General features: G+C 45.9%; 1 protein-coding gene and 1 non-coding gene across 3 annotated transcripts in view; one reads left to right on the top strand and one right to left on the bottom strand.

Annotated features, from left to right (window-relative positions):
• The window catches only part of GALNT12 (polypeptide N-acetylgalactosaminyltransferase 12), a 58,053-nt gene extending 36,977 nt beyond the window's left edge, over positions 1-21,076 (bottom strand). For both annotated transcript variants that reach the window (XR_005020450.1, XM_036856819.1), the window contains exons 1-3: positions 20,625-21,076; positions 6,958-7,127; positions 2,132-2,321 (exon numbers count right to left, since the gene is read on the bottom strand). Coding sequence is in view for 1 of the 2 variants with exons in the window: in XM_036856819.1 (XP_036712714.1) it covers positions 2,132-2,321; positions 6,958-7,127; positions 20,625-20,989 (725 nt within the window). In the remaining variant the exon portion in view is untranslated. The remainder of the gene's footprint in view (positions 1-2,131; positions 2,322-6,957; positions 7,128-20,624) is intronic.
• Positions 9,431-9,503, top strand: TRNAA-UGC. Its single transcript has one exon. It is a non-coding gene; the product is annotated as a tRNA-Ala (tRNA).
• Positions 21,077-25,118: the final 4,042 nt, after the last annotated feature.

Genomic DNA, 25,118 nt, shown 5'->3' with positions numbered 1-25,118 from the left:
CCCGGAACTACTGCTATATTTTTCTTTTAACCTTTTTTATTATTAAATGTTACACGTAGTGGAAAATGTGATAATTTCCTTTTGCAAGCATCAGCCTGTGCGTAGTCTTCAGCAGTTCTCTCCACAATCATTCTTACAAGCCCAGCCATCCTTCAGCAGGCTTCCAGACTGTGTTTCTCTGCATTTGACAGCACACCAGGAAACATGAACTGAGACTGAACCATGTGTGAACACGAGATTTCTCTGGGTTACATTTTGGGGGCAGTTCTCTGGAATTTGAGACCTATAAATCATAAACTTGTGACTTGCAGTCCAGCTGGTTGGAACCATGGGTAGTCTAATTTTTACAAGAGAGGGAAAAACGGGGGGAGCCTGCACTGGAGTAAAGAATTCTAAATCATGGTTAGAGAACGTGCAGGCCCAGTAGCAGTGGTTACTGGGTAGTGTTTCCTGGCATCTTGTGAGCCAGGCACCAGGGATGCCAAACATCCTGCAGTGTGCAGTCCAGCCCTACACAGCAAAGAATGGTTCTGCCCAGATATCAACAGCAGCTTATAAAATGCCAGGAGCATTACCCAGTTGATGTGACAACCAAAAACATCTTCCACTTCCAAAAGCCCCTGGAGGAAAGGGGTTACTGTGCCTGGTTGGGACCACCTGAGGGACAGTCTATGCTCCAGTGTCTCAACTCTGGTGCACCCTCAAGTCTTCAGGGAGCTTCTGAAACATCCAGAAAGCCAGGATCCACCCCAGAGATTCAGATCCAAATAGTCCAGGAGTTTTTAAGGTTCCCCAGTTATTTCTAAAGGGTAACCAGGTGAGAATCCCTTTGTCTCCAGGTATGGAGCAAGGACGTGATTATGGGGAATGCTGCCTCACTCTCTCCAAAGGGTGGGACGGAGTGAAGTGGAATTCTAGATGGCATTAATGAATCAGCTGAAGGGGAAAAGTGCCCCTACCCTGACTTTAGACAGGCCTAGAGGCAGCCCTCTGTATGCACAGTGGGGGAAGGGGGGAAGGGTGAACTCACTAGTCCAGGTTCCAGAGTGAGCACCTAGCTGTCACTATGTTCTAAGTAATCTCAGAGTCCATCACTGGCCTGAGGAACCCTGAGTCCTTTCTGTGGGTGAAGCTCACCAGAGCTGAGGGGGAGAATGAGGCAGCAAAGGACCGGGACAGCAGGAAGTGGCAGAGCAGAGCTCGGTCTCATGCAGGAGGAGAGGCGAGGGGGTCCCTAGCTCTTCCAAACAGACCCTGACAACCAAGCGTTGGATGCCAAGGGAAAGCAGTTTGCCAAATGCACAGACTCTGATCCCCCAGCCCTTCACCCACTCCACAGGGAGGGGACCAAACAGAGACCCCCCCAGACTTTCCTCTCCCACCCAGAGGAGCTCTGGGCTTGCCAGCTCAGCTCCTGATGCAGAATCAGTAGGATGGAAAGGGAAAGAGAGAAGAGAAGAGAACAAAAGTAGGCCCAGGGGCAGGTGGGAGGGTGAGTGTAAGAGACTGTGGGACAGCAGGGGAAATATCCTTGAAGATACAGCCATATTTATACTTTCATGACTCTATAAAAAATATATTAAAACAATATTTTATGACTATATTGGTAAAAAGACAAACAATCCAGGCTAGATTCATTATTATATATTCATTATTATGATATTCATTTTCCATTCCGATTTTAAAAGAAATTAACATAAATTTTTTGGGGAGGGTCCCTTAAAGTTTCATGGGTGGGCCGTAGGTATTGTAGGTACTGCATGTAATGAATAAGTCAGCCCAGCTTGAAGGAAATACACCAAAATGTATACCATCCAGGAGTGCAATTCTGTGTGATTGACCATATTTTTTTCTTGGTTGATCATACTAAGTTTTCTACAATAAACGTGTATAATAAGCAGTAATAAAAGCAAACACTCATCTAGGACCTCCCACATGCTGGCATGTTCTAAGCACTGTCCGTGTATTAAGTCATTTAACGGCCTCCACAGCCCCAGGAGGTAGGGACTGTTACCACGCCCAGGGACAGAGGCTTTGCCCAAGGAGCATCTGAGCCCAGCGCCCCTGCCTCTCATGCCAGTTTGGTCAGGGCCCCCCCTCACCCCCGCCCCCCCACGGACGGTCCACGCACCTCTGCAGCAGCGGCTCCAGCCACCCTTCGTGGCACTCGCAGTGGCAGTCCAGGAAGGTCAGCACGTCGCCCTTGGCCGCGGAAGCCCCCAGCAGCCGTGCCCGCACCAGGCCCTCCCTCTTGTTGGCGCGGATCAGGCGGACCTTGGGCAGCCTGGCCAGCTCGGAGACCAGGCGTTCCTTCAGGTGCTCTGGGGAGGCAAGCGGGACACCGAGGGTCACCGCCACACATCCCCAGCCGTGTCCTTCCAGGGCCTCCCTGTCCCCAAAAGAAGACTAAGTAGACACGAGCCTCCTTTGCTCTGCACCAGGGACGTCCTCACCGCACCCGGAACCAAGGCTGGAAGCCCCTGAAGGCCAGGGAGGTTGGGGTGGAGGATTCCAGAACCACCAAACGCTCCCGCTCAAAACACACGCACATTGAACTGTACTCCTGAAATGACTGAATGTGTCATGTGGATGTATCTCAATAAAGCTATTACCTCCCAAAATTACCTTGACTTGTGAACATTTAAATAAAAAGCACAAGAACCATCCAACCACGATTTTCCAAAAAATCGTGTTAATATAAACTTTGTTCATTTATGTTAATTATGCAATACGTCATAAAATTTTAATTTATATGGAATTATATTAACATAAATTTTATTTATAATAATTACATTAACACAAATTTTCTCAGAAGCACATTTCAGTTGACACAGTAATAATAATAATAATGGCAGCCAAAATGAGAAAGCCTACTGTGCTAATTACAGTCCAAGTGATTCATATAACTCATCTGAGTCTTATAACAACCCTATGAGGTAAGTACTACTACTGTCCCCATTTTATGAATGAGAACATTGATGCCAGAGAGGCTAAGTGACGTGCCGAGGTCCCAGACAAGTGAGCTGAGGAGCCATGATGTGAACCCAGGGACTCTGGCTCGAGTCTACAGGCTTAATGCTGCCTCCAGAGCTTTCTTCTAGAGCTGCCCATCCTTGTTAAACAAATCCAAAATTTGTCAGGAGGACATGCTTATCCCATTTTGTAAGAGAGGAAATGAGTCCTTAAGAGTTGAAAGGACGTGCCCACAGCTAGAGCTGGCCCCAGGACTCCCAACTCCACACACAGGCTCTGGGACTAGAGGCCCTGATTCATGCCTCTCGATGGGTAGGTGGAAGCAGGTGAGAACCAGTCAGGTAAAATAAAAATGAGAGAATCTCCCCACATCAACATGGGCTTCATCTCAAAGTCCCCCTCATCATCAGTGAAGGGAAAACTTTGTAAAATGTTCTAAGTTGCTTTGTTGTCTGTGAAATGTTTCCCTAAGTACTCTTGATACTCAAACAAAAAACAAAAAACATTCATTGGTTGATTTTTTTTCAACCCTAAATATAACTGCATATAAGCTAATGGCAGGAATAAGGGAGGTGACTTCCCAAGCAAAGCTAATTAGTGGCAGTGCCCAGGGAACACACAGGAAAACTGTGGCGCAGCCTCCCAGCACTCATTATGGGTTTGGTCTGCATCAATTTTCTGTCTGCCTGAACTGTCTTCCCCCATCCTGGAAGGCGCTGACATCCCTCATCAGCTCAGACTGACCCTGCAGGAAGGGTGGGGGGAGGGGGCAGGGCAGGACTTCTTACCTCCAATACACGCTGAGAGGGGCATCCTGCTGGCTTTACAAATTACCACGATGGGGAGGGGAAGTCTTGGCCCCACAGAGCCTTACATTTATGGGAGCACTGAGCTGTACTGGAAGGGCTTCATACTGTATTCCTGTCTGCTGAGCAGCTGCTTGATCCCATAAAGAGAAAATAATCTGATATTTGCTTCTGAATGAATACATTTCTGAAACGTTTTTGGCACGTTGCAGTTTTTTAAATAGTTCATAAAAGCAGAAGCTATCGTTGAACAAGTGCCAGCAATGGGCCAGGCCCTGATGTAGCAAGCTACCGCCTTCATCTCATTTAATCCTCAACAATGACCCTGAAAGGTAAGAACTACTATTATGCCATTTTACAGGGCTGGAAGACAAGGTTGAAACTAGTTAAGCTCCTTGCTCAAGCCTATACGGCTGCAAAGTGTTGGAGCTGGGATTCTAGGCTATGCGGTGTGACCCAGAACCAGCGTCTACACAGACATATTGAAAACAACCCTGGGAGGAAAGGAAATGGAGATGCATGCCTACTATAAGCTGGCTGCTACATGGGGTTCTGTCCTACACATGATCTCATTTATTCCTCACCACAGGTCTCTGGTATTAGTGTAGATAAACCCATTTACAGATTAGAAACTAAGGCTCAGAAGACAAGTGACTTGCCCAAGGTGCCATGACGGGTTATGGTAAAGCTCGCCTAAGACCCCTGACCCCAGAATTCAGCACCTTGTAGGCTACACTAGGCCTCAACCCCCAGCCGGGCTTGCCTGCTGCCATGGGGAATGCCAGCTTCCCCTAAGACTCACTCTCCCCATGCTTTTCAGCTGAGCACATGGCCACCCTCCATAGAGACAGCGTTCCTAGCCTCCCTCACAGGTAGGCGTGGCCAGGTGACTCTGTTCTACTCAGTGGGACTGAGGGCAACTTCCAGGTGTAGCTCCCAGTCCCCTTGAAACCCTTCTGCTGACGGGAGTGAGCAGGAGGTGGAGACCCAGCCTGGGCTATGCAGACAGAGGCAGTGCACCATCCTCGAGAGGAAGGAGACTAAGGGCAGGAGGAGCTGGGCCCTAAAAGCGTGGAGGGGCCACACCTGCCCTAGACTATTACCCCAGATTTGTGATGTGAGCGAGAAATCAATTTTTATCTCATGTAAATCACTGTTATTTTCAGTCTCTGTGAGAACAGCCTGGCACACCCACCAATTAGGACCTATACACCAGGCTCTGAAGTCAGACAGACCAGCCTCAGAGCCTGAAGCAGCAGGTGCCCAATAAGCAGTGGCTCTACCCTGATGGGTGGTCCAGGGGTGGTGATTTGGTTTGAAACAGGCTCTAGCAACCAAGCCCACAGCTCTCCCTCTTGCAGGGCCGTGACATTTCCCCCCACTTAAGCTTAGCTGCCCTCACGTCAGCTAGTGGCCAAAGATGTGCTGGCTGACTACCGCTCCATGGACACGGCTAACCCCAGCCAGGCAAGGCCACGGCAGCTCCTACACCCCTCCCCCTTCCATCCGTGTCTGCCCCCAACGTCAGCCTTGCTCCACAGGGCAGCACAGTGAGTCCCCAAGACCTAGCGACCTTCCAGCTCTCCCGATAGCCCTCAGGTGGCTCCCAACAGGCTCCTATTTAAGCTAAACCCCTTAGATTGGCCTCCGAGGCCCCACCTGATCTGGCCCCGCCCACCCTGCAACCTCATCCCCCAGGTCAACCTCCACCAGCCGGTGGTCTGACCTGGAGAACGGCTGCTGTTCCAGCTTCTGCACCTGCTGCTTCCAGCCCGGCCCCTCTCCCCAGACCTTCACTGGGCTGCCTTCTTCTCCACACTGTAGCTTCTGGCTTAAAGGCTACCTCCTCAGAGAGGCCTCCCTGACCTCCACCAGCTAAGTAGGCCTGGTGCCCAAGCCCCACTCGCTCTCCTGCTCCCAGTATTCTTTCAGAGCACTTCCTACTCGTGCTATGGTACAGTATCACGTTCTATTACGGTATGCTATGTTATACTGTGTTGTACTATGTGATGTATATATTATGTTATGTTCTTTATATGTTTATTGACCATCTCCATCCACCTCTCTAGAATGTGAGTTTTATGAGAGCAGGGATTTGTCTTGTTTCCCACGGAATCCCCAGCACCTAGCACACACTGAAAAAACGTTCACTGAATAATAAAGGGCCAGCCTTGGACTGCATGTGAATTGCTGGATCCCATGTCACTGGTTAGGTCTGTAGGGACAACCACCACCCTTTCAATGGAATGCCTCTCCCTGGCTTCAGTTCTTCTGTCTAGGCTGCCCCTTTTTGATCTCATCCTAAACTCAACATGGTCAAGGCCAAATGCCCCCCTCCCCCTGCCAGACCTGCCCCTCCTGCCCTAAATGGCTTTTCTAGCATTGGGACCGCATCACCATTCACCAGGAGACCCAAGCCGGAAGCCCGAGGGTCCGCCTCACACCTCAGCCAGTTTCTGGGCCTATGGATGCCACCTCCCGGGCATCCCTCCTCCCACCCGCCTGCCCTGCCCTCCCCTCCCCTCCCACCCGACTCCAAGCCTCCATCTCCCACCTGGCCCACCTCCACAGCCCCCTGGCCTCCCTGCAGAGCTCCTTAGTACCCCATTCTCCACACTCCAGCCTAGAGGGATTCCCCAAAGGGCAAAACTGGTCTCCTGCTTGAAATCCTGCCTTGGCTCTCCCTGCCCTCAGGACAAAGCCCCAACCCCTCGGCCTCGGGTCGAAGGCCTGAGCCCTCTCCCCCCACCCCACCCCCGCTCCTCTCTTGCTACTCACTGAAGCAGCCGGTCCTCTGTCCTTCCTGAACTACTTGCAGATCCTACACAGTCCACACAGCACTGCACCTCTAAGCCTTTCCATATTCTGTGCCCTCCACTTGAAACGCCTCCCTCCACCTTTGCTGTCTGCAAACCCAACCTTCAAGATTAAGGTCAACCATCCCCTCCTGAGCACCCAGGCAGGGTGAGTCCCATAGCACCGTGTGGTAAAGCCCTCTGCCATCACGTCTGCCTCCCCGCACCTGGCTCTGAACTCCCTGAGGGGAGAGGCCAGGCACAGAGGGGTGCAGGAAGCCTGTCCTTCCCGGCCTGTTCTATATGTCCCACGTCACACTCTCGCCTCCCAGGCACAGCCAGAGAAGGGCAGGCTCTTCCAAGAGCCCATGTCAGGGGCTCACCTCGATCGCTGTAGTCATCTACAAGGATAACTTCTTCTAGCAGAGTGTCTGGGGATGTCTCGAGGACACTGTAAACTGTCCGAAGGAGAGTTGACCAGGCTTCATTATAAAATGTTATGATGACAGATGTCGTGGGCAACTGATCATAATTGTATTTCTTCTCTTTGCACCTGCGAACACAACACAACTTCAGGAATCAAGACCCCACTGTTGACTGTATGTACCAGGCCCAGGCTGGTGCTGGGGATGGAGTGATGAAGGGGACATAGGTCACGGTCCTGGGGCCTCCCCCTGGGGAATGGCAAATAGCCTGCTGGGATCTTCCAGAGTACCCCGTGTTCCACTAAGAGCCCCAGCAGATTCTTTAAAAAGGTTTTAAATACTTAACGAACTTGAACTGCAGATGCTGTTTTTAAGCCTTAAAGCAATTTTCAGATTTGTGCAACGTACAAACTCAGCAGAATCAGAAGGGAGGGGGACTGTCACTTTTCCCCGCCCAAAAGCTCTCCCATCTGTCCACGCCTTTCCAATCCCACTGAGGTCTTTGCTCAGACTGCGCCCTTTCCTCCCTTTCCTGCTTGGCACACTCTCTGTCCTCTTTCAAGAACAACTCACCCCGCCTTCTCAGGAAAAGCATGGGGACACCTGTGTGGGGCAGGTGCTCGCCACTCCTTGCTCCTCCAGCACCTTGCCCACGTCTCCGTTTCAGCAGGTGTCACTCTCCGTGCTCCAGAACTCACCACCACTTGAGTCTCCCCCTACCTTCTCCCAGCATCTTTCCTACTCTGCATCCCAGCAGGGGCTATGCTTTCAAAGGTGATGCACTGAATGCATAAACTGGAACCATGGCTAGGATGTGTGAACATTCCAGGAAGGGCTCTGTAGAGAACACTGACTACCCCCCAGCCCCCATACCACTGCCACCACCCACCCTCCCGTTCCATTCTGTGGCAGTCTCGTGGTGAAGGGCGGGCTGAGCCCACCCATCTCTCTGGGGTTAGGGCTTGGCTAGCAGTGATAAGAACCATTTAGCTCCCTCTTTCTTTGGTAGGTTTTCTGTTACTTTGCACAGAAGGTTCCAGGGTGACACAGAATTCTCTCCTCAGAGTAATGGATGACAAACTCCCAGTGTCATCCCAGGGAGTAGGCAGTGCCTGGAAATCAGGACATGGCTGACAGCAAGATAGGGGAGGAACAGAAACCCACAAGGGACACCAGAAGGACCAGGGTTTGAAGGCTGGCCTGGCTAAAGGCTAGACCAAGGGATGGGGTGGAAATGCGAGAAGAAGATAAATGTTGAAGACTGGCCAGCCTCCGGGGGCAGAAAGGGAAGGTCTTACAGATAAGCTAAGTGCAAGATCAAAAAGATGGAGAACCAAGCAGGGTGAGGGGTGAAACCAACATCTATTGACTATCTACCACGTGCCAGGCACGGTAGCAGTGGGCCCTGCATCAGTCAGTCACCGATCATTTCCTGATCACCTACTATGTGCCAGATAGGCAAAGCCCCTGCTTCCCAGAGCTTACAATCAGGGGAACAATAATCAAATAAGCAAACATATCAATAATTTCAGAAAGTTAGGGTGCTATGAAGAAAAGGAGGGGGATGAAAGAGAGAGCAACTACAGATGGGAGTAGGAAGGGGGAATGGAGGCAACCACAGAACAGGTAATCAGGGAGGGCCCCTCCAGGAGGTGACATATAGGATGAGACCTGAATAATGAGGGACCCAGTCCCACAAAAAGCAGAGGAAAAGCCTTTTGTGTACACAACTTATTCTTTTTTTTTCCTTTTATGTTATTATGGAAATTTTCAAACATGCAAGAAGTAGAGAAAACAGTATAAGAAAGTCCTGTGAACCTTTCACCTAACTTCAGTGGTCCTTAACACATGGTCTTGATTCACCTGTCTTCACCCACTCCCCCCATCCCAGACTATTTTTAAGCAAAACCCAGCATACCGCAGCATCCATAAATATTTCAATATATATATCTAAGAGATAAAGATTCTTTTCATAATGAACACAATATCATTGTTAACACTTTAAAAGTTAGCAATTCCTTAGTGCTATCATATCTCCAGTCTATAAGCTTTCATCAAAATTAATGGTGTGTCTTCCAATGGTTGGAAGACACACCATTCTCTTATGAACCAATAAGAAAGACAAATGCTACCAATCATAACTGCAGGATGCTCTGATTTTAAGAGACATCCTAATTTCAGAAAAGTTTAAATATTTTTTAAAAAGTGCCTTAGAGCAGCGGTCCCCAACCTTTTGGCACCAGGGACCGGTTTTGTGGAAGACAATTTTTCCACGGATGGGGGGTGGGGGGGGTGGAGATGGTTCAGGCAGTAACGCGAGCAACGGGGAGCGGCAGATGAAGCATCTCTCGCTCCCCTGCCGCTCACCTCCTGCTGTGCAGCCTGGTTCCTAACAGGCCCGGGGTTTGGGGACCCCTGCCTTAGAGGGAATTCCCTGGTGGTCCAGTGGTTAGGACTCTGCACTTGCACTGCCAAGGGCCCAGGTTCAATCCCTGGTCAGGGAACTAAGATCCCACAAGCTGCACCACGTGGCCAAAAAAAAAGAAAAAAAAATGCCTTAGAATCGATGAAATGTAGTACTTTATTTCACTCTCAAAACCTCTTCCTATGTTAGTATTTACTGTTCCTATTTTAAAGACAAGGCTGAGAGGCAGGGTAACCTGGACAGTTCTCAGAGCGCCTGCAAGTGTGTATGTACTTGGCTGAGCTCCTTGTATCCAAGGAGCTCCTTGTGTCCCTGTGCGATCTTGTCACAGGGTTCTGGCTCATGCCTTTGACCCTGCGGGAGGCTCAGGTGGGCCATCAGAATCTAAATAAAGATCCCTACATCCCCTCTCCTCAACCAGCCCTCCCTCCTACCAAGAAACAGGCAATTTCTCCTCTCATTCCTCTCAGGGTCTTCTAAGTAGCTCCAGGTCCCTTTTCCTAAGTGCCAGGACAGTTTCTGTAGAGGGCTCCGAGGCTACCCAGGCAGCAGCCCAGGCTCTGCTGTCACTGGGGTGGCCTTGCCACATGAATAGGCTTATCTGAGAGTCTCTGAGAGGGGCTGGCTCTTCTCAGCCCCCTTTACATTCTCATGCCTGCTTCATCTGTAGGCTGGAGGCATGACCACGCTGGTGTCCTGAAGCGATAAGGCGTTCCCACCAGCCCTAGCCAGCGGGACCTGAATTCTTGGACACGCTGGTCTTCTGAATCACGGAAGTGGTTACTTAGCGCTGTGCTCCACAGAGGAGAGTCCAGCCCACACTCAAGGGGAGGAGAATTAGGCTCCTTCTTTTAAAGGGAAGACTATCAAAGAATTTGCAGGTGTATTTTAAAACCACCACACATGAACAGAATGCAGCAGGAGAAACAGTATGTGGCTTCTAAGACCAGGTCATAAGACACCGAAGGTTCCTCTTTGTTCCCTCCCATGGACCATCCATTCTGGGGAAAGCCAGCCACTGTGTAGTGAGGACACTCAAGTGTCCCATGAAGAGATCTACGTGGAGAGGAACTGAGGCTTCTGACAGCCAGGACAGCCCAGACAGACTTTCCAGCATATGATGGGCCATCCTAAAAGCAGATCCTCCAGCCTCAACAGCCCCAATCAAACCTTGAGATGACAAAAACCCCAGGTAGCATGTCGACTACAATCTCATGAGAGACTCCCAAGCCAGACCACTCAGATAACGCACTTACAAATCCCTGACCCACAGAAATTATGCGAAATAATAAACGTTTATTGCTGTTTTAAGTCATTAAGTTTTATGGTCACACATATGCTGAAATAAATCGCAAGGAAACTATCAGACAGGCCTGAATTGACATTTTATAAACCAACAGGCCTGTACTCTTTTAAAAAACGTGAATGTCCTAAAAGACAATGAGAGTCTGAGGAACCATTTCAGACTAAAGGAGACTAAAGAGGCAGGACAACTAAATGTCCTACTTGATTCTCAATTAGATACCGGGTAAGGAAGAAAAAAGTTGCTCTAAAAGTTGGGACAGTTGGAAACATCTGATATTGTATAAATTTCCTGAATTTGATAACTACTTTCATGGTATCATGAGAGAATGTCCTTGTTTTTAGAAAATACACACTGAAGTAACAAAGGATAAAAGATTATCATCTCTGTAACTTATTCTCAAATGTGTATAATATTATAGGATACATATAGAAAGAGAAAAATTAAGTAAATGTAGCAAAATAATGAGTGGGTCTAGGTGAAGGATATAGAGGATTTTGGCTATTCTAGCAAATTTTCTCTAGGTTTGAATTTTTCAAAATTAAAAGTTTAATACAAAAAGAAGAAAAGAAAAATTTTAATGTTGCAAAGGGTGTACACAAACGCCAAGCCAATTCTGACCTACACGTATCTCAATCTTAGTGGCCCTGTCCAAGGCCCTCTCCTTTCTCATTCATTCCCACTTCTACCAAAACAGCTGCCCTCTGAGGATGTAGAGAAAAAGGAACCCTTGTACACTGTTGGTGGGAATGTAAGTTGGTGCAGACTGTGGAAAACAGTATGGACATTCCTCGAAAAACTAAAAATAGAACTACCATGTGACCCAGGAATTCCACTCCTGGGTATATGTCTGAAAAAAAACAAAAACACTAATTTGAAGATACATGCACCCCAAATATTCATAGCACCATTATTTACAATTGCCAAGATATGGGAGCAACCTAAGTGTCCATCAACAGATGAATGGATAAGAAGATGTGGCAGATATATACAATGGAATACTACTCAGCCATAAAAAAGAACAAAATTTTGCTATTTGCAGCAATGTGGATGGACTTGGAGGGCATTATGCTAAGTGAAATAAAATAAGTCAGACACAGAAAGACAAATACTATATGACATCACTTATATGTGGAGTCTAAAAAATACAACAAACTAGTGAATATAACAAAAAAGAAGCAGACTCACAGATACAGAGAACAAACCAGTGGTTATCAGTGGTGGGGGGGGTTCAAATTATTGGGCGTAAGATAGGCTCAAGGATGTATTGTACAATATGGGAAATATAGCTAACATTTTGTAATCAATCTAAATGTAAAGTAACCTTTAAAATTTGTATAAAAAATCTGAAAATTTTTTAATTTTAAAAATAAAATAGAACAAAATAAAATTAAAAAGAATAAAAAATCAGAGACAAAAATTTTAAGTAAAAAAATGTTGATGAAAACAAAAGCAAAAAACAGTTGCCTTCCTCCAAATATATGTTAGAGCAAATGGAAAACACACACATATATGTATAAGAATATTAATAATTATGTCTGGATTTAATATTCTCTGAGTACTAGACAGGGTGCTTAGAAAAGCCACCATAGCCCACTAGAAGCATCAGAAAGAACTGCTTATACTACATGAAAAAGAAATGTGTTTTTGTGAAACTAAAAATATTTTTTTATCTTTAAAAACAAGGTAAAGCTAAAATTTAGTTTCACATATGCACCAAAGAGAAATGGGTAGAAATAAGGACAATGAGGTTTTCAAACATGAAATTTATTCAATTTAAAGAACTGTCCTTTAGTCTGAAATCACATCCTTACTGTTTTGGATTAAAACTTATTTCTTCTCATGATGGGAGTAAATAGGAGAGCAGGACAAGCTCTGTTTGACCAAATAGAGTTGGGACTGTATGTCAGCCCCTCCTCAGTGTTTTTGTTTATGTGTTTTCACTGCTGTGCAAAATCCAGAAGTTCAAGGGCACTGTTCTCAAATGTCCAGGTGGGCTATTTGTGTGCTCTTAGATTACAAGATACCAATTTAGCAATATACACTCAGAGCTTTCTTTTTTTTTATTATTAAACATTTTTTTTTTTTTTTGGCCACGCTGTGCTGCATATGGGATCTTAGTTCCCCAGCCAGGGCCCTCAGCAGTGAGAGCTTGGAGTCCTAACCACTGGCCTGTCAGGGAATTCCCTACACTCAGAGCTTTAAAGTGTTCCTCTTCTCATTCATCTCATATCAATACATCTAAGAATTTCTCACCCAAGTGAATAATCAGAGATACCCTGAAGGACGCTTGTCGTAAAAATTTTTCTTTGTAACATTATTTATAATAGTGAAATTCTGTAAACAATTTAAATGTAGGAGAATAAATGTTCATGGTTGCATGAAGAAACGCTACATGGCCATCCAAAGCCATGTTTTCAGAGAATATTTGGCAATAAAAAAAGGATGACCACACTCTGACGTTTAATCAGAAAAGCAGGGTACAGATCTATAAACAGCATCATGTCAGTTCTTCGAACAACAAAGTGTGTGTGCATGCACTCACACATAAACAGTAAACAATAGAAAGAAATATGCCAAGAATGTTAACAATGGTGATCTCTGAGCAGTGGGATTATCACTGATTCTTATTTAATTCTTTATATTTTTCTGCATTCTAAAATTGTTCTATAGGGCTCCCCTGGTGGCGCAGTGGTTAAGAATCCGCCTGCCAATGCAGGGGACACGGGTTCAAGCCCTGGTCCGGGAAGATCCCACATGCTGCGGAGCAACTAAGCCCGTGCGCCACAACTACTGAGCCTGTGCTCTAGAGCCCGCGAGCCACAACTACTGAGCTCGCATGCCACAACTACTGAAGCCCATGTGCCTAGAGCCATGCCCTGCAACAAGAAAAGCCACTACAACGAGAAGCCCACACACCACAACGAAGAGTAGCCCTGCTTGCCACAACTAGAGAAAGCCCGCGTGCAGCAACAAAGACCCAACTCAGCCAAAAATAAATAAAAATAAAAATAAATAAATTTATTAAAAAATAATAAAATAAAATAGTTCTATAATGAACATGCATCATTTTTATAATCACAAGAAAGATTTTTAAAAAGCTGAATCATATTTCTTTAGCTTCCCATAGCAAATGTCTTCACTGAGTAATATTTAACATTCTGCCCTCTCCTTTTTTTGTTGTTGACGTGGTATAGTTTCTCCTTTGTTCTTTAAAATATCACTTTACAATAGCCAAGACATGGAAGCAACCTAAATGTCCATCGACAGATGAATGGATAAAGAAGATGTGGTATATACATACACACACACACATATATATATATAATGGAATACTACACAGACATAAAAAAGCATAAGATAATGCCATTTGCAGCAACATGGGTGGACCTAGAGATTGCCATACTAAGTGAAGTGAGTCAGAAAGAGAAAGACAAATATCATATAATATCACTTATATGTGGAATCTAAAATATGACACAAGTGAACTTATTTACAAAACAGAAACAGACTCACAGACATAGATTAAAAACTTATGGTTACCAAAGGGGAAAATGGGTGAGGGAAGGATAAATTAGGAGTTTGGGATTAGCAGATATAAAGTACTATAAATAAAATACATAAACAACAAAGTCCTACTGTATAGCACAGGGAACTATATTCAATATCCTGTAATAAACCAAAATGGAAAAGCATATATATATATATATATATATATATATATATATATATATATATATATATAACTAAATCACTTTGATGTACACCAGAAAGTAACACAGCATTGTAAATCAACTATACTTCAATTGAAAAAAAAAAGAAGATAAAACATCCTTTAAAAGCATTCTCCTTCATGAAGTTCAATATATCCTTCCTGAGTATCTCTAAACTTGCATCCAGGAAAAACACTTTCCCCTTTTCCTGGGTGATAAAAAGCTGTGCATCCTTCCATTAGGCAAGGGCAGCTATGCATCACTCAGGGTTCCACTTCTGCATAGGAGATAAAAAAGAGCTCAGAACCAAATTCACTGCTAAATCATAGTAAGCCATCCTTTCCTTAACTTTCTGGTATAATCCATGTGCTTTGTAAGGGCAGGGGCTGAATTGTGTTTTTCCCTGTATTTTCTGCATGCTTTGCACTGTACCTAGTAATAATAGTAACATTTATTGAGTGCCTACTACATGATAGGCAGTGTGCTAAGCATTCTACATGCATTATTCCCTTTAGCCTTCATAACAACCCTACTGGGTGTGGACTACCATAATCTCCACCAATACAATATATGTCTATGTACTTTATGGATATGAATGAATGGGTGCGGCAAATACTTCCACATCTTCTTTTATATTATATTTAGGTTATCACATAAACATCTTTAAAAAAATGAAAATTCATATCCTTTGGAGAACAGGCCAGGGAGGTCATAATATACATAGATGTGTTTTATTGGCCCAGAATGCTTTCTCCTTTCTTCATCTTACTGCACTTTGCTCTTTCAGGAACCATGCCTCCTGGACTCTCAAGCTGTATGGTTTGTGCAGGGCTGGACACATACACACACATACACACACACACACACACATACATACAATGTGTGTGCACACACTTGTGTATACATACGCACATATATACACCCCTCTGGGAAGGTCACATGCCCCAGGCCTGACCAATCAACATTTTGCTGATGAAATCAGTTGAGTCCCTGTATTCAGGGCCCAGAATAATCTGAATGCAGTTCTAATCCCAGACTTTTCTGTCATAGAAGTCAATATATTTTCTTTTATATTTAAGTCAGTTTGCATTGAGTTTTCAGTCACTTTCAACCAAAGAACCCTAACTAATAGAGAAAATAAGTTTTTTTTTAAAGTGAATATAGGACTTCCACTCAGGGCAGTATGAAAGATTTAAAATATCTGGGAACGCCTCTTGGTAAAGGACACCCAAAAAATTCTTGATAAAATACTTTAAAAAAATCTTTTAAATGCATGGATCAGCTTACAAAAAAGTAAAAGAAGTCCTCGGAGTACAGGAACAACAAGGAACTCTATGAACCTGGATATTAGAGGTATCAGACAGAGCATAAAATAAGTATGCTTACTATGCTTAAATAAATAAAAGAGGACCTCAAATGAATGACAAAGAAACAAGAATGACAGGCAAATTTAACTCAGTATAGACATCTCACAGCAATGCAGCAAGCCAGGGGACAGTGGAATACTATCTTCAAATGCCAAACTATCAACCTGGAATTATATACCCAACCAAATTATTTTTTGAGAACAAGAGCAAAATAAAAACATTTTCAGATAAATAAAACTGAGTGTTTACAACAATAACCTTGTCTACAGCAAGAAATACATGATATATTTCAGGAAGAAGAAAAGAATCCCAGAAAGATATCTGAGATCCAAAGATGACCATTCAGGAAAGAATGATGGGAAGAGAAAATGGTAAATGTGTGGATAAATGTAAACAAATACTGCATTTTTAAAAATGTCTAATGTGTTGGTTTAAAAAGCAAGACAGAATTAAAATAGTGGAGTAAAATGACATACAAATTGGGAAAGAAGGTGATCAATGTTAAAGCATTCTAGGATCCATAGTTATTGATTAACTTTAGACTTTTTTCAGTTAAATATATACTTTCAAATTATACCACTAAAGATTGGAAATAGATAACTGCCAAATTAATAGAGAGAGAAAAATGGAACCAGAAGGTTCTATCAATTCAAAAAGCAGTATGGAAAAAAGGGGAAAAAACATAGAAAAAGCATAACAAATAGAAAGCATAAGTAAGATGGCATAATCAAACACTAAAGTATCAGTAAGCACAGTAAGTATAAATGGACATAACTATCTAGTTAAAGTCAAAGACTGTCAGTCTGGATTTTTTTTTTTTTTAATGACAACACAAAATCCAGAAACATGCTAATTAGAGACATGCCTAAAAGCTAAGGTCACAGAAGAAGTGAAAGTAAAAGGATGGGAGAAGGTATCATGACAACTCTAATCAAAAGGAACATGTTCTGTAGACTTAAAGTACTGATTCAAAGAAAGGACGCCACTCTGACAACCACAAGATGGGTCTAGTAAAAACTAATAAAATAGCCTCAGTTTACAACCTTGTTGGGGAAGCAAAGAAATATCAGTCTAATCTCCACATCATGTGTGATGTTTCTCCAAAGGTAATGTTAAGAGAACAGACAAGCAGGCTACCTCTCTGCAAAAAGAGAAATCTTAACCAACTCCCTCCTGCCAACCCCAGCAAGACACAAACACTTTCTTTTGCTGAATTACCTATTTAGAGCTATTTTGAGACTCTTTGCCATCTTAGCACCCAAGTCCTAGTCCTTAAACTCGGATACACACTCTGCAACTATAGCACTGATACGGCTAAAACCAGAGCAAGCGTTCAGGAAATGCAAACACCTGTGTGTATTATTTACACACTTTTCTAACCAGCGGTTCACAACTCCTTGGCAGTGGCAGAGAACAGCGGATGGTCACATGCGTGGCATCCCCATACATGTGCGGTGGAAATGCACAGCCCCAAGGGCGCTGTCACTCCACCTTTCTCTCCTGCTAAAGAGGTCAGAATGCAAATGAGAATAACAGTATAGGATTATCTCAAGGCTTCCCTTATCTATGAAAACTAAAACTTCCTGTAAGTATTGGTACATTGATTAGCCACCATCCACTTGTGACACACCTTGTAACTGACTGTGATGTCACCACTAGTTTCATCTGCATTTGACCTGTTATCAGTCCCCACTTTGTCTAATTCTGGTATTCTCCCACACCTTCAAAAGCACCCACCCTTAATCTTCGGAGTGAGAAATCCACAGGCTCTAAGCCAGTAGCTTTCAACACTAGTTGCACATCAGCCTCAGCCTAGGCCCTACCCACCAAAACTCTATTTAATCATTCTGGGGAAGATCCCTCACATAATTTTTCAAAGTTCCCCAAGGCCACAAACCCAGCTATCTGGCTCCCCACTTTGGCCTGCTGCCATCTCACAGTGAAAGTTTCCACTCCTTGCTAGGCTCAAATGAGACGGTATCTGTGGAAGAGTTTTGCAAACCCTATACTTACTATACTACCATGCAAGAATTCCTTGTCATCCTCCTCCTCCTCCTCCTTTCCCTCCTCGATTCAGTGCCGTAACTAACAGAAAAAAAGCGATGCACTAACCTACTGGCATGTGAATTATTAGCCTCACAGAAGGGCCAGGGTCTACACCAAGTCTTGAGGGATTAGAGCCAATACTTCGAAGTGTCTCTATTAGCTACCAAGGCTTGCAGATGCCAGAAGAACCAAGCCAAACAGTCCCTTGCCTATGATAACACATTTATCCCCTATAGTGCAAAGAATTTGGTTAAAAACATGTGTGGGCCTTCGTACATACTCACGTCTGTATATGTTCTCACCCACTTACCCGTGTGTATCTTTTTCAGAATCTATTTCTATACCTGGAAAAGTCTAGAAGGATACACAGCAAAATGTTAATAGTGGTTTTTCCCAGGATGGTAGGTTTATGGATGATTTTTCTTTCTTTCTTTCTTTTTTTTGCTTCTCTGTATATGCAAACTTTTCTAGAGTGAACATGTATTGCTCTTATAATTAAAATTAATAGATATATAATTGCCTCCATCTCCAAAGAGAGGAGGGAATAAAAGATCTGGGTTCTAGATCAGCTCTGCCCCAGATCTGTGTGTTACCTTGGGGGCATGGCTTTTCCTCTCTGGTTAGACTGGATGCTCCCTCAGGACCTTCCCTCCTATGACATTCAAGGATCCTAACCACACCTTTGCTTATTAATTAGTTCCAACCCTCCCCCTCACCCAGGACCCCGACTGTGAACTCAATCTGCCATTCTGGTTTCTCAGGCTAAATCTCAAGACCTTATTAGGTCCTCACGCCCGTATGAACTATAATAAAAGTGAGTCTTCGTGAAAGGCCTGGACGCTACTGGCTACATCTAAGTTATACCTCAAGGCCTGGCTGGGCTGAGACCGACACAGATGGAGCTCACCTTTCTCTCTAGACAAGAATGACCCAACAGGCCTTGCTGCAGGAATTAAAGGCAGGAGGCATTCACACTCCTTATCACGCTGGGTTTGGATTAACTTCCCAGGGTCATTGCAATAGCAGGATCTATAAGCAAATCCTGATAGGACACAGGGCAGCTGTGTCACCATGGAGATGGGACACCATAAGCCCCACAGGTCATCCACAGTGTTTCAAAGAGACTTCACAACCTGGGACAACAGAGGAAGTTGGAACCCGGAAAAGAAAAACTTTATGACCAATCCCTGGATGACTCTTAAAAGCAACCTCCTGAGTGTATTGTTGGCAACAGGGAAGGCAGGAAAAACTAATAAGAACTGAGTACACAGTGTGTTCCCAGGTGTTAGGTGTTTTATTAACTCCTAGGTTGTGTTATTTCTACTCATCCCCTATTTTGCCGATAGGGAAATTGAGGCTGAGAGGCTAGATTAATTGCCCAACATCACAAAGCTGATGAGCAAAAGAGCCACGATTTTATTTCACATGAGCTGGGTCTGAACCCTGAGTCTGACCTGAAAGCTTCCCCTAGACCTTGCCTCAGTGAGCACCCTTGGCGTTTCAAGGAGATAAACATATATTCAGCCATTTGGCTGAAGAGGAGGAACTACCATCAACCCCAACAAACATAGCTCGACTCGAAAAGATAAACAGTGAAAATGCCTAAGGTAAAAGCATAGGCTAGGCATGAGCAGATCCTGAAAAACAGCAGAGGCAGTGAGGTGCAAATCCATTCAAACTCTGCCAGTGAGGGCAGAGGTGGGGCCTCCTCCTGCAGACATTCATGCTCTCTCTGACCAAGGATGCACAGAGCAGTTGCCTAAAATCCTGAAATCAGCACAGTACCATGGGGGCCAGGAGGGTCACAGTCCCCCAAGGCCAGTTCCACCACTTTCCAGCTGTGGGGCCTTGGGTGAGTCACCTGATCTCTCTGGGCCAATTTCCACACCTGTAAAACAGGAGGGACAAGGAGCAGGGAGGAGTGGCAGATGCCTGGTACATACAGGAGGCTGCCCACTTGGCTCCAGAACCCCCTCTCTGAGCCCTCTTTCCCTCAAAGTCTTTAAGGAGGGGGCTCCAGCAGGGACCTGGAAGATCCCTACCGAAAGAGGAAAGGAGATAGAAGGCCAGGAGGGCCATCCTCCACCTGCCAGCTTGTTCCCTTCTTACCTAAGCAGTGGTACAACCCCTCCAGACAGCAGCTCCAACAGGAATTAGGCCTCTGATCACACAGGTTCCAGGACTGTGTCACCCACAGGAGTGAGCTCTGCTGGACCACAGCCAGAAGGAGCCCTTCCCAGCAGCCGCTCCTTCCTGACTTCCTCCACTTCAAGGTCAGGAATCCAACTCCCAGAGAGAGGGCAAGGAGGCTTGCGGCTTCCGACTTGCCCTTCCAGGAGCCTTTCATCTCACCTGCCCGGCGGGCCCTCCCCTCCTGGTTGATTCATGGGCCCTGGTGCACACAGGTGCACACAAGTAAGTGAATGAAGCCTGTCTCGAACCCCACAGGTCCTTAGCTTCGCCAAAGCAGGACGTTACAGGCGTAACTGGACTGGGGGTGCCTTTGGACCCAGGAAGGGCACCCAAAGGGTCTCATCTGAAACCTGTCTGCATATTTGTCAATTTCTGAGATTTTTCTATTTTCATTTTTTAAATCTTTCTCCCCCACCCCGCAGTATGAACACTTTCACTGCCCACTTCCGAGTGACTCAATAAGACGCGAGAGCCCCAGGTCTTTCGAGACCCCGGTTCCACCTTGCCACTTCACAGCTGCAGAAACTGAGGCCCGGGGACTCCGAGGGCGGTGCTTCTCCCGCTACCTGGGGACTCACAGAGGGTTCCAGCGCTCGGGCAGGCGGCGGTGCAGCGAGATGCGGTCGCTGAGGTAGATGTTTATCTGGTGCAGCCGCACGCTCTCCTCCTGCAGCCGCAGCTCTTCGCCCTGCAGCTGCAGCCGCACTGCCTCGCCTCGCGCGCCCAGAGCGTCCTCCCGCACCGGCGGCCGCGCCAGAACCGGGTCTCGCCGCCCGGAGCGCGGGGTGCGTGGGAGTCCCGGCTCGGCCATTCCGGCCCCGCGCCGCGCCCGCAGCACCGAGCCCAGCCCAGCCAGCGCCAGCAACGCCAGCAGTGCCAGCAGCGCCTCCCGGCCGCGCCGCAGCCCTCGCGGGCAGCGCCTCCACGCCGCGCGCCCCAACATGCGCCCCTCAGCTGCGCCCAGCGCCCGGCGCGCCCCGAGGCGGTGGCGCAGCCCGCGACCCGGATCCCGGAACCGGCGCGCCGCCCCGCCCCCGGCCCGCCCCACCTGCGCCCCGCCCCCTTCCCGCCCCGCCTGCCCGCCGAAGGGGCGAACTGTTACAGGGTCCCCACGAGGGCTCGCTGAGACGTGCACCTTCTTGGTGGGCTGTGTGCTTTATTAAAAAGGTAACGGCCGTAAAACCCTCAGCTCAGCGCCTGTCAAGTCGTAAGCGCTCCGTAAATGTTGGCCGAACGCGCTGTGCAGGGTGCGATGAATTTCACTGCCATTATCTCATCTGACCCCTACACAGTCCAATAAGAGAGGTACATTTTACAGATGAGGAGACTGGGGCACAGTGAGGCTAATTTACACCGGGCTATCTCACGGAGGCCTGCAGGCATACGGACCTAAGACATACTGCTCGGATCCCTTGAATAACAAACCCTCCTCTGGCTCCCTATTAGTCGGTAATCTGTTTCTTATTCCTCACTTTACAGACGCCTCCAAGAAACTTATCAAAGAAATTAACTATCCTCTCAGAAAAACACACGCAAACACACCCATGATTGCACACACCCCAGGCCATCCCCTCATGTTAAGTAGCCCGGGTCTTGGCCAGAGGTTTCCTTTGGGAGGATTGGGAGAATGAGGAAGCCACAGGGGTGCCGGAAATATTTAATAGGGTCCAGACTAGAGTGAGGCATGAGGCTCTCTCCAAGGCGGAAAATTGAAGTGTGGGCCAAATAAGCCTCAGTAATCAAAATAAACAATATTTTTCAAAATGAAAATGAATGCAAAAAATCCATGACAACAAAATACCAAAATTTTAAAGGCAGAATCTGACCCTGTGCTTGCACAGCTCACTTCACTCACCTCACCCTAATCCCAGACCTGATTCTATATCTTGATTTTAGTGAGGATTACATGGATAAATACATATGTAAAAATTCATCAAGTTCTTTAAAACCCATGCACTTGACTTATGAAAGTTATATCTCAATTTTTAAAAAGCAAAAAATAAAGAAATAAAAGAACAAAGAATAAAAAAAGGAGAACCCCTAGCCTCCAGGACAAGTGCTGAAGTCCTCAGCTTGACAGGAGAGACCCCCAGAATGTGACTCCAAATTCTGTAATGCCTATCCCCAGCCACTGGGGGATAGGGGAGGCACGGTTTCACTCCAGGCCTTTGCATAGGCTGTTCTCTCTGCTGGAAATGCCGTTCCCCACCTAGCAAACTCCTACCCATCCTTCAAGGACCTGCCAAAAGCCACCTCCTCCATGAAGCCTTCAGCAATTCCATCGTTTTTTAGGTAAACGTATTTAAAGATCACATCATCCTTTTGTGTATTAGTCAGGGTTCCACAAGAGAAATAAAAGCAGGAAGAGATATATTAAGAGATTTACTGCAAGAAATTGGCTTATACAATTGCAGAGACTGGTTAAGCAAGTCCAAAATCTATAGGGCAGGTCATCAGGAAGGACAGGCTGAAACTCTCTGACACAAGCAGAAGCTGCAATCCACAGGCAGAATTTCTTATTTTCTAGGGCAATCTCAGTTCTGCTCTTTAGGACTTGAACTGATTAAATCAGGCCCACCTAAACGATCTCCTTCCTTAAAGTCAGCTGATTGTAAATGTTAACCATATCTACAAAATACCTTCATGGCAACATCTACATTAGTGTTTGATTGAATAACTGAGGATTAAAGCCTAGCCAAGCTGACATATCAAACTGACCATGTCTATTAGTTTCCGAGAACTGCCATAACAAAGTACCACAAACTAGGTGGCTAAAAACAACAGAAATTTATTCTCTCACAGTTCTGGAGGCAATAAGTGTTATTAGCAGAGCCACATTCTCCCTGGAGGCTCCAGGGGAGAATCTGTTCCATACCTTTCTCTTAGTTACTGGTGTCGCCAGCAATCCTTGACATTCCTTGACTTGCAGATGCATCACTCCAATCTCTGCCTCCATGGTCATATGACATTCTTCTAGTGCGTTTGTCTCTGTGTCCCTTCTACTCTTCTTCTAAGGGCGCTGGTCATTGGATTTGGGCCACTCTAATGATCTCATCTTAACTTGATTACATCAACAAAGACCCTATTCCCAAATAAGGTAACATTCATAGGTATCAAGGATTAGGACTTCAACAGATCTTTTGGGGGGACACAATTCAATCCATATCACCATCATACTTTGTTACAGCCCTTGCTACATTAGGTTGTGTTTAATTCATACCCTGGCCTTGTGAAAAAAAAAAAAGACTGTAAAGGACTAAGAGTATGGGCTGTGGTCACTTTATGATCCCAGAAGTTGGTTCAGTGTCAGACACAGTAAGTGCTCAATTCATGGCTGGCTTTGTGTCTCACACTCACTTACGTAGGCACCTGTTTGAACTCAGTGGGGAAGTACCTGATGGAGGGCACAGCCTGGTTAAGTGCAGAGAAAAGTTACTCCCAAAAGGTAACAAACATGAATTCTTTAGGTCTTCTTGCTGGAAGGGCCTCAGCAACTCAGTCTGGACGTTTTCAAAATCCGCTCCTAGAAATCCCAAGGGAAAACCATCCAGGAAAGTAAAAAGGAGGCTGACTGGACAGGGCTCCAGTTATTCTCCCTGAAACCAGAGCATTGACACATTTATTTGCTTAATCCTTTGAGCTTCCTTATTAGATTGTCGCAGCCTCGTGTCTGATTACCAGAGGACTTGGTAACCAGGCCAAAGGAAGTATGTTGTCCAGGTCCACAGCTGATCAGTAGCAGAACAGGAAATAGAACAGAACAAAAAGGTATGGTACAAACTGCTAGATGTCTGCCAATATCCAATCTTCTCTTTTTCCTTCTCTAGAATCCTTTTTTAAAAAAATGTGTTTGTGGGCTTCCCTGGTGGCGCAGTGGTTGAGAATCTGCCTGCCAATGCAGGGGACACAGGTTCGAGCCCTGGTCTGGGAGGATCCCGCATGCCGCGGAGCAGCTGGGCCCGTGAGTCACAATTACTGAGCCTGCGCGTCTGGAGCCTGTACTCCGCAGCGGGAGAGGCTGCGATGGTGAGAGGCCCACGCACCGCGATGAAGAGTGGCCCCCACTTGCCACAACTAGAGAAAGCCCTCGCACAGAAACGAAGACCCAACACAGCCATAAATAAATAAAAAAATAAATAAATTTTTTTAAAAATGTGTTAGTTTCTCTGGACCCACTGTCTTCCAAAATAAAGACTATATTTCCCAGCCCTCCTTGCAACTAGGCATGGCCAAGTGACTAAGTGTGCCACCAATGGGCTATAAGTGGTGGTGTCAAATGGGGCTTCTGAGTAATGTCCTTAAAGGAAACTTCCTTACCTTTCCTTCTTGCTGGCTGGATTGTGGCTATGAAGACTGGAGCTCAAGCAACCACCTTCGGTCATGCACTGAGAATGGTGAAACACCATGGCAGAAGGAGTCCAGTTCCCTAACATTGTGGACACTGAACCAGTCCTGCTGGCCTCCTTCCAGGCTTTGTTTATGTGAGAGAGAAATAAACTTCTATCTCATTGAAGCCACTGTTTCTATGGGTTTTCTGTCTTAGGCAGCCAAGTCTAATCCTCACTGATACAGATGATTAATTGCAAGAGAATTCTCCCCAAATCTGACTCTGATGGTACAGTGATTTTAAAACCAGGCTGCAAATTCTTTGATACTCCCTTCCCTTGAAACAAGGTAGACTTCTAACTGCTTCAACCAACAGAATATGGTAGAAGTGAAGTCCTGTGACTTCTAAGGCTAGGTATAAAAGGCCATGAAGCTTCCACCTTGTTCACGGGACCACTGTTCTCAGAGCCTTGAGCTGCCAGGAAAGAAATCTGATGATCCTGATGCCGTCATGCCAGAGAAGCCACAGGCAGACATACAGTCAACAGGGTCAGCTGAGCCCAACCTTCAGCCACCCTAGACAGCCCAGGCATCAGACAGGTGAGTGCAGAAGCCACCTTGGAAGTGGCTCCTCCCCAGTCATTCAAGTCATCTCAGCTATGGCCCCAGACATCACAGAACAGAGAGGTGCTGTCTTCAAATCCCTGACCCACAGAACCCATGAACATAATAAGATGATTGTTGTT

This window comes from Balaenoptera musculus, chromosome 6, assembly GCF_009873245.2.
Source record: "Balaenoptera musculus isolate JJ_BM4_2016_0621 chromosome 6, mBalMus1.pri.v3, whole genome shotgun sequence".
NCBI classification, from domain to species: domain Eukaryota; kingdom Metazoa; phylum Chordata; class Mammalia; order Artiodactyla; family Balaenopteridae; genus Balaenoptera; species Balaenoptera musculus.
The sequence above is the reverse complement of the archived record's forward strand: the minus strand, read 5'-3'. Positions and strand labels throughout refer to the sequence as shown.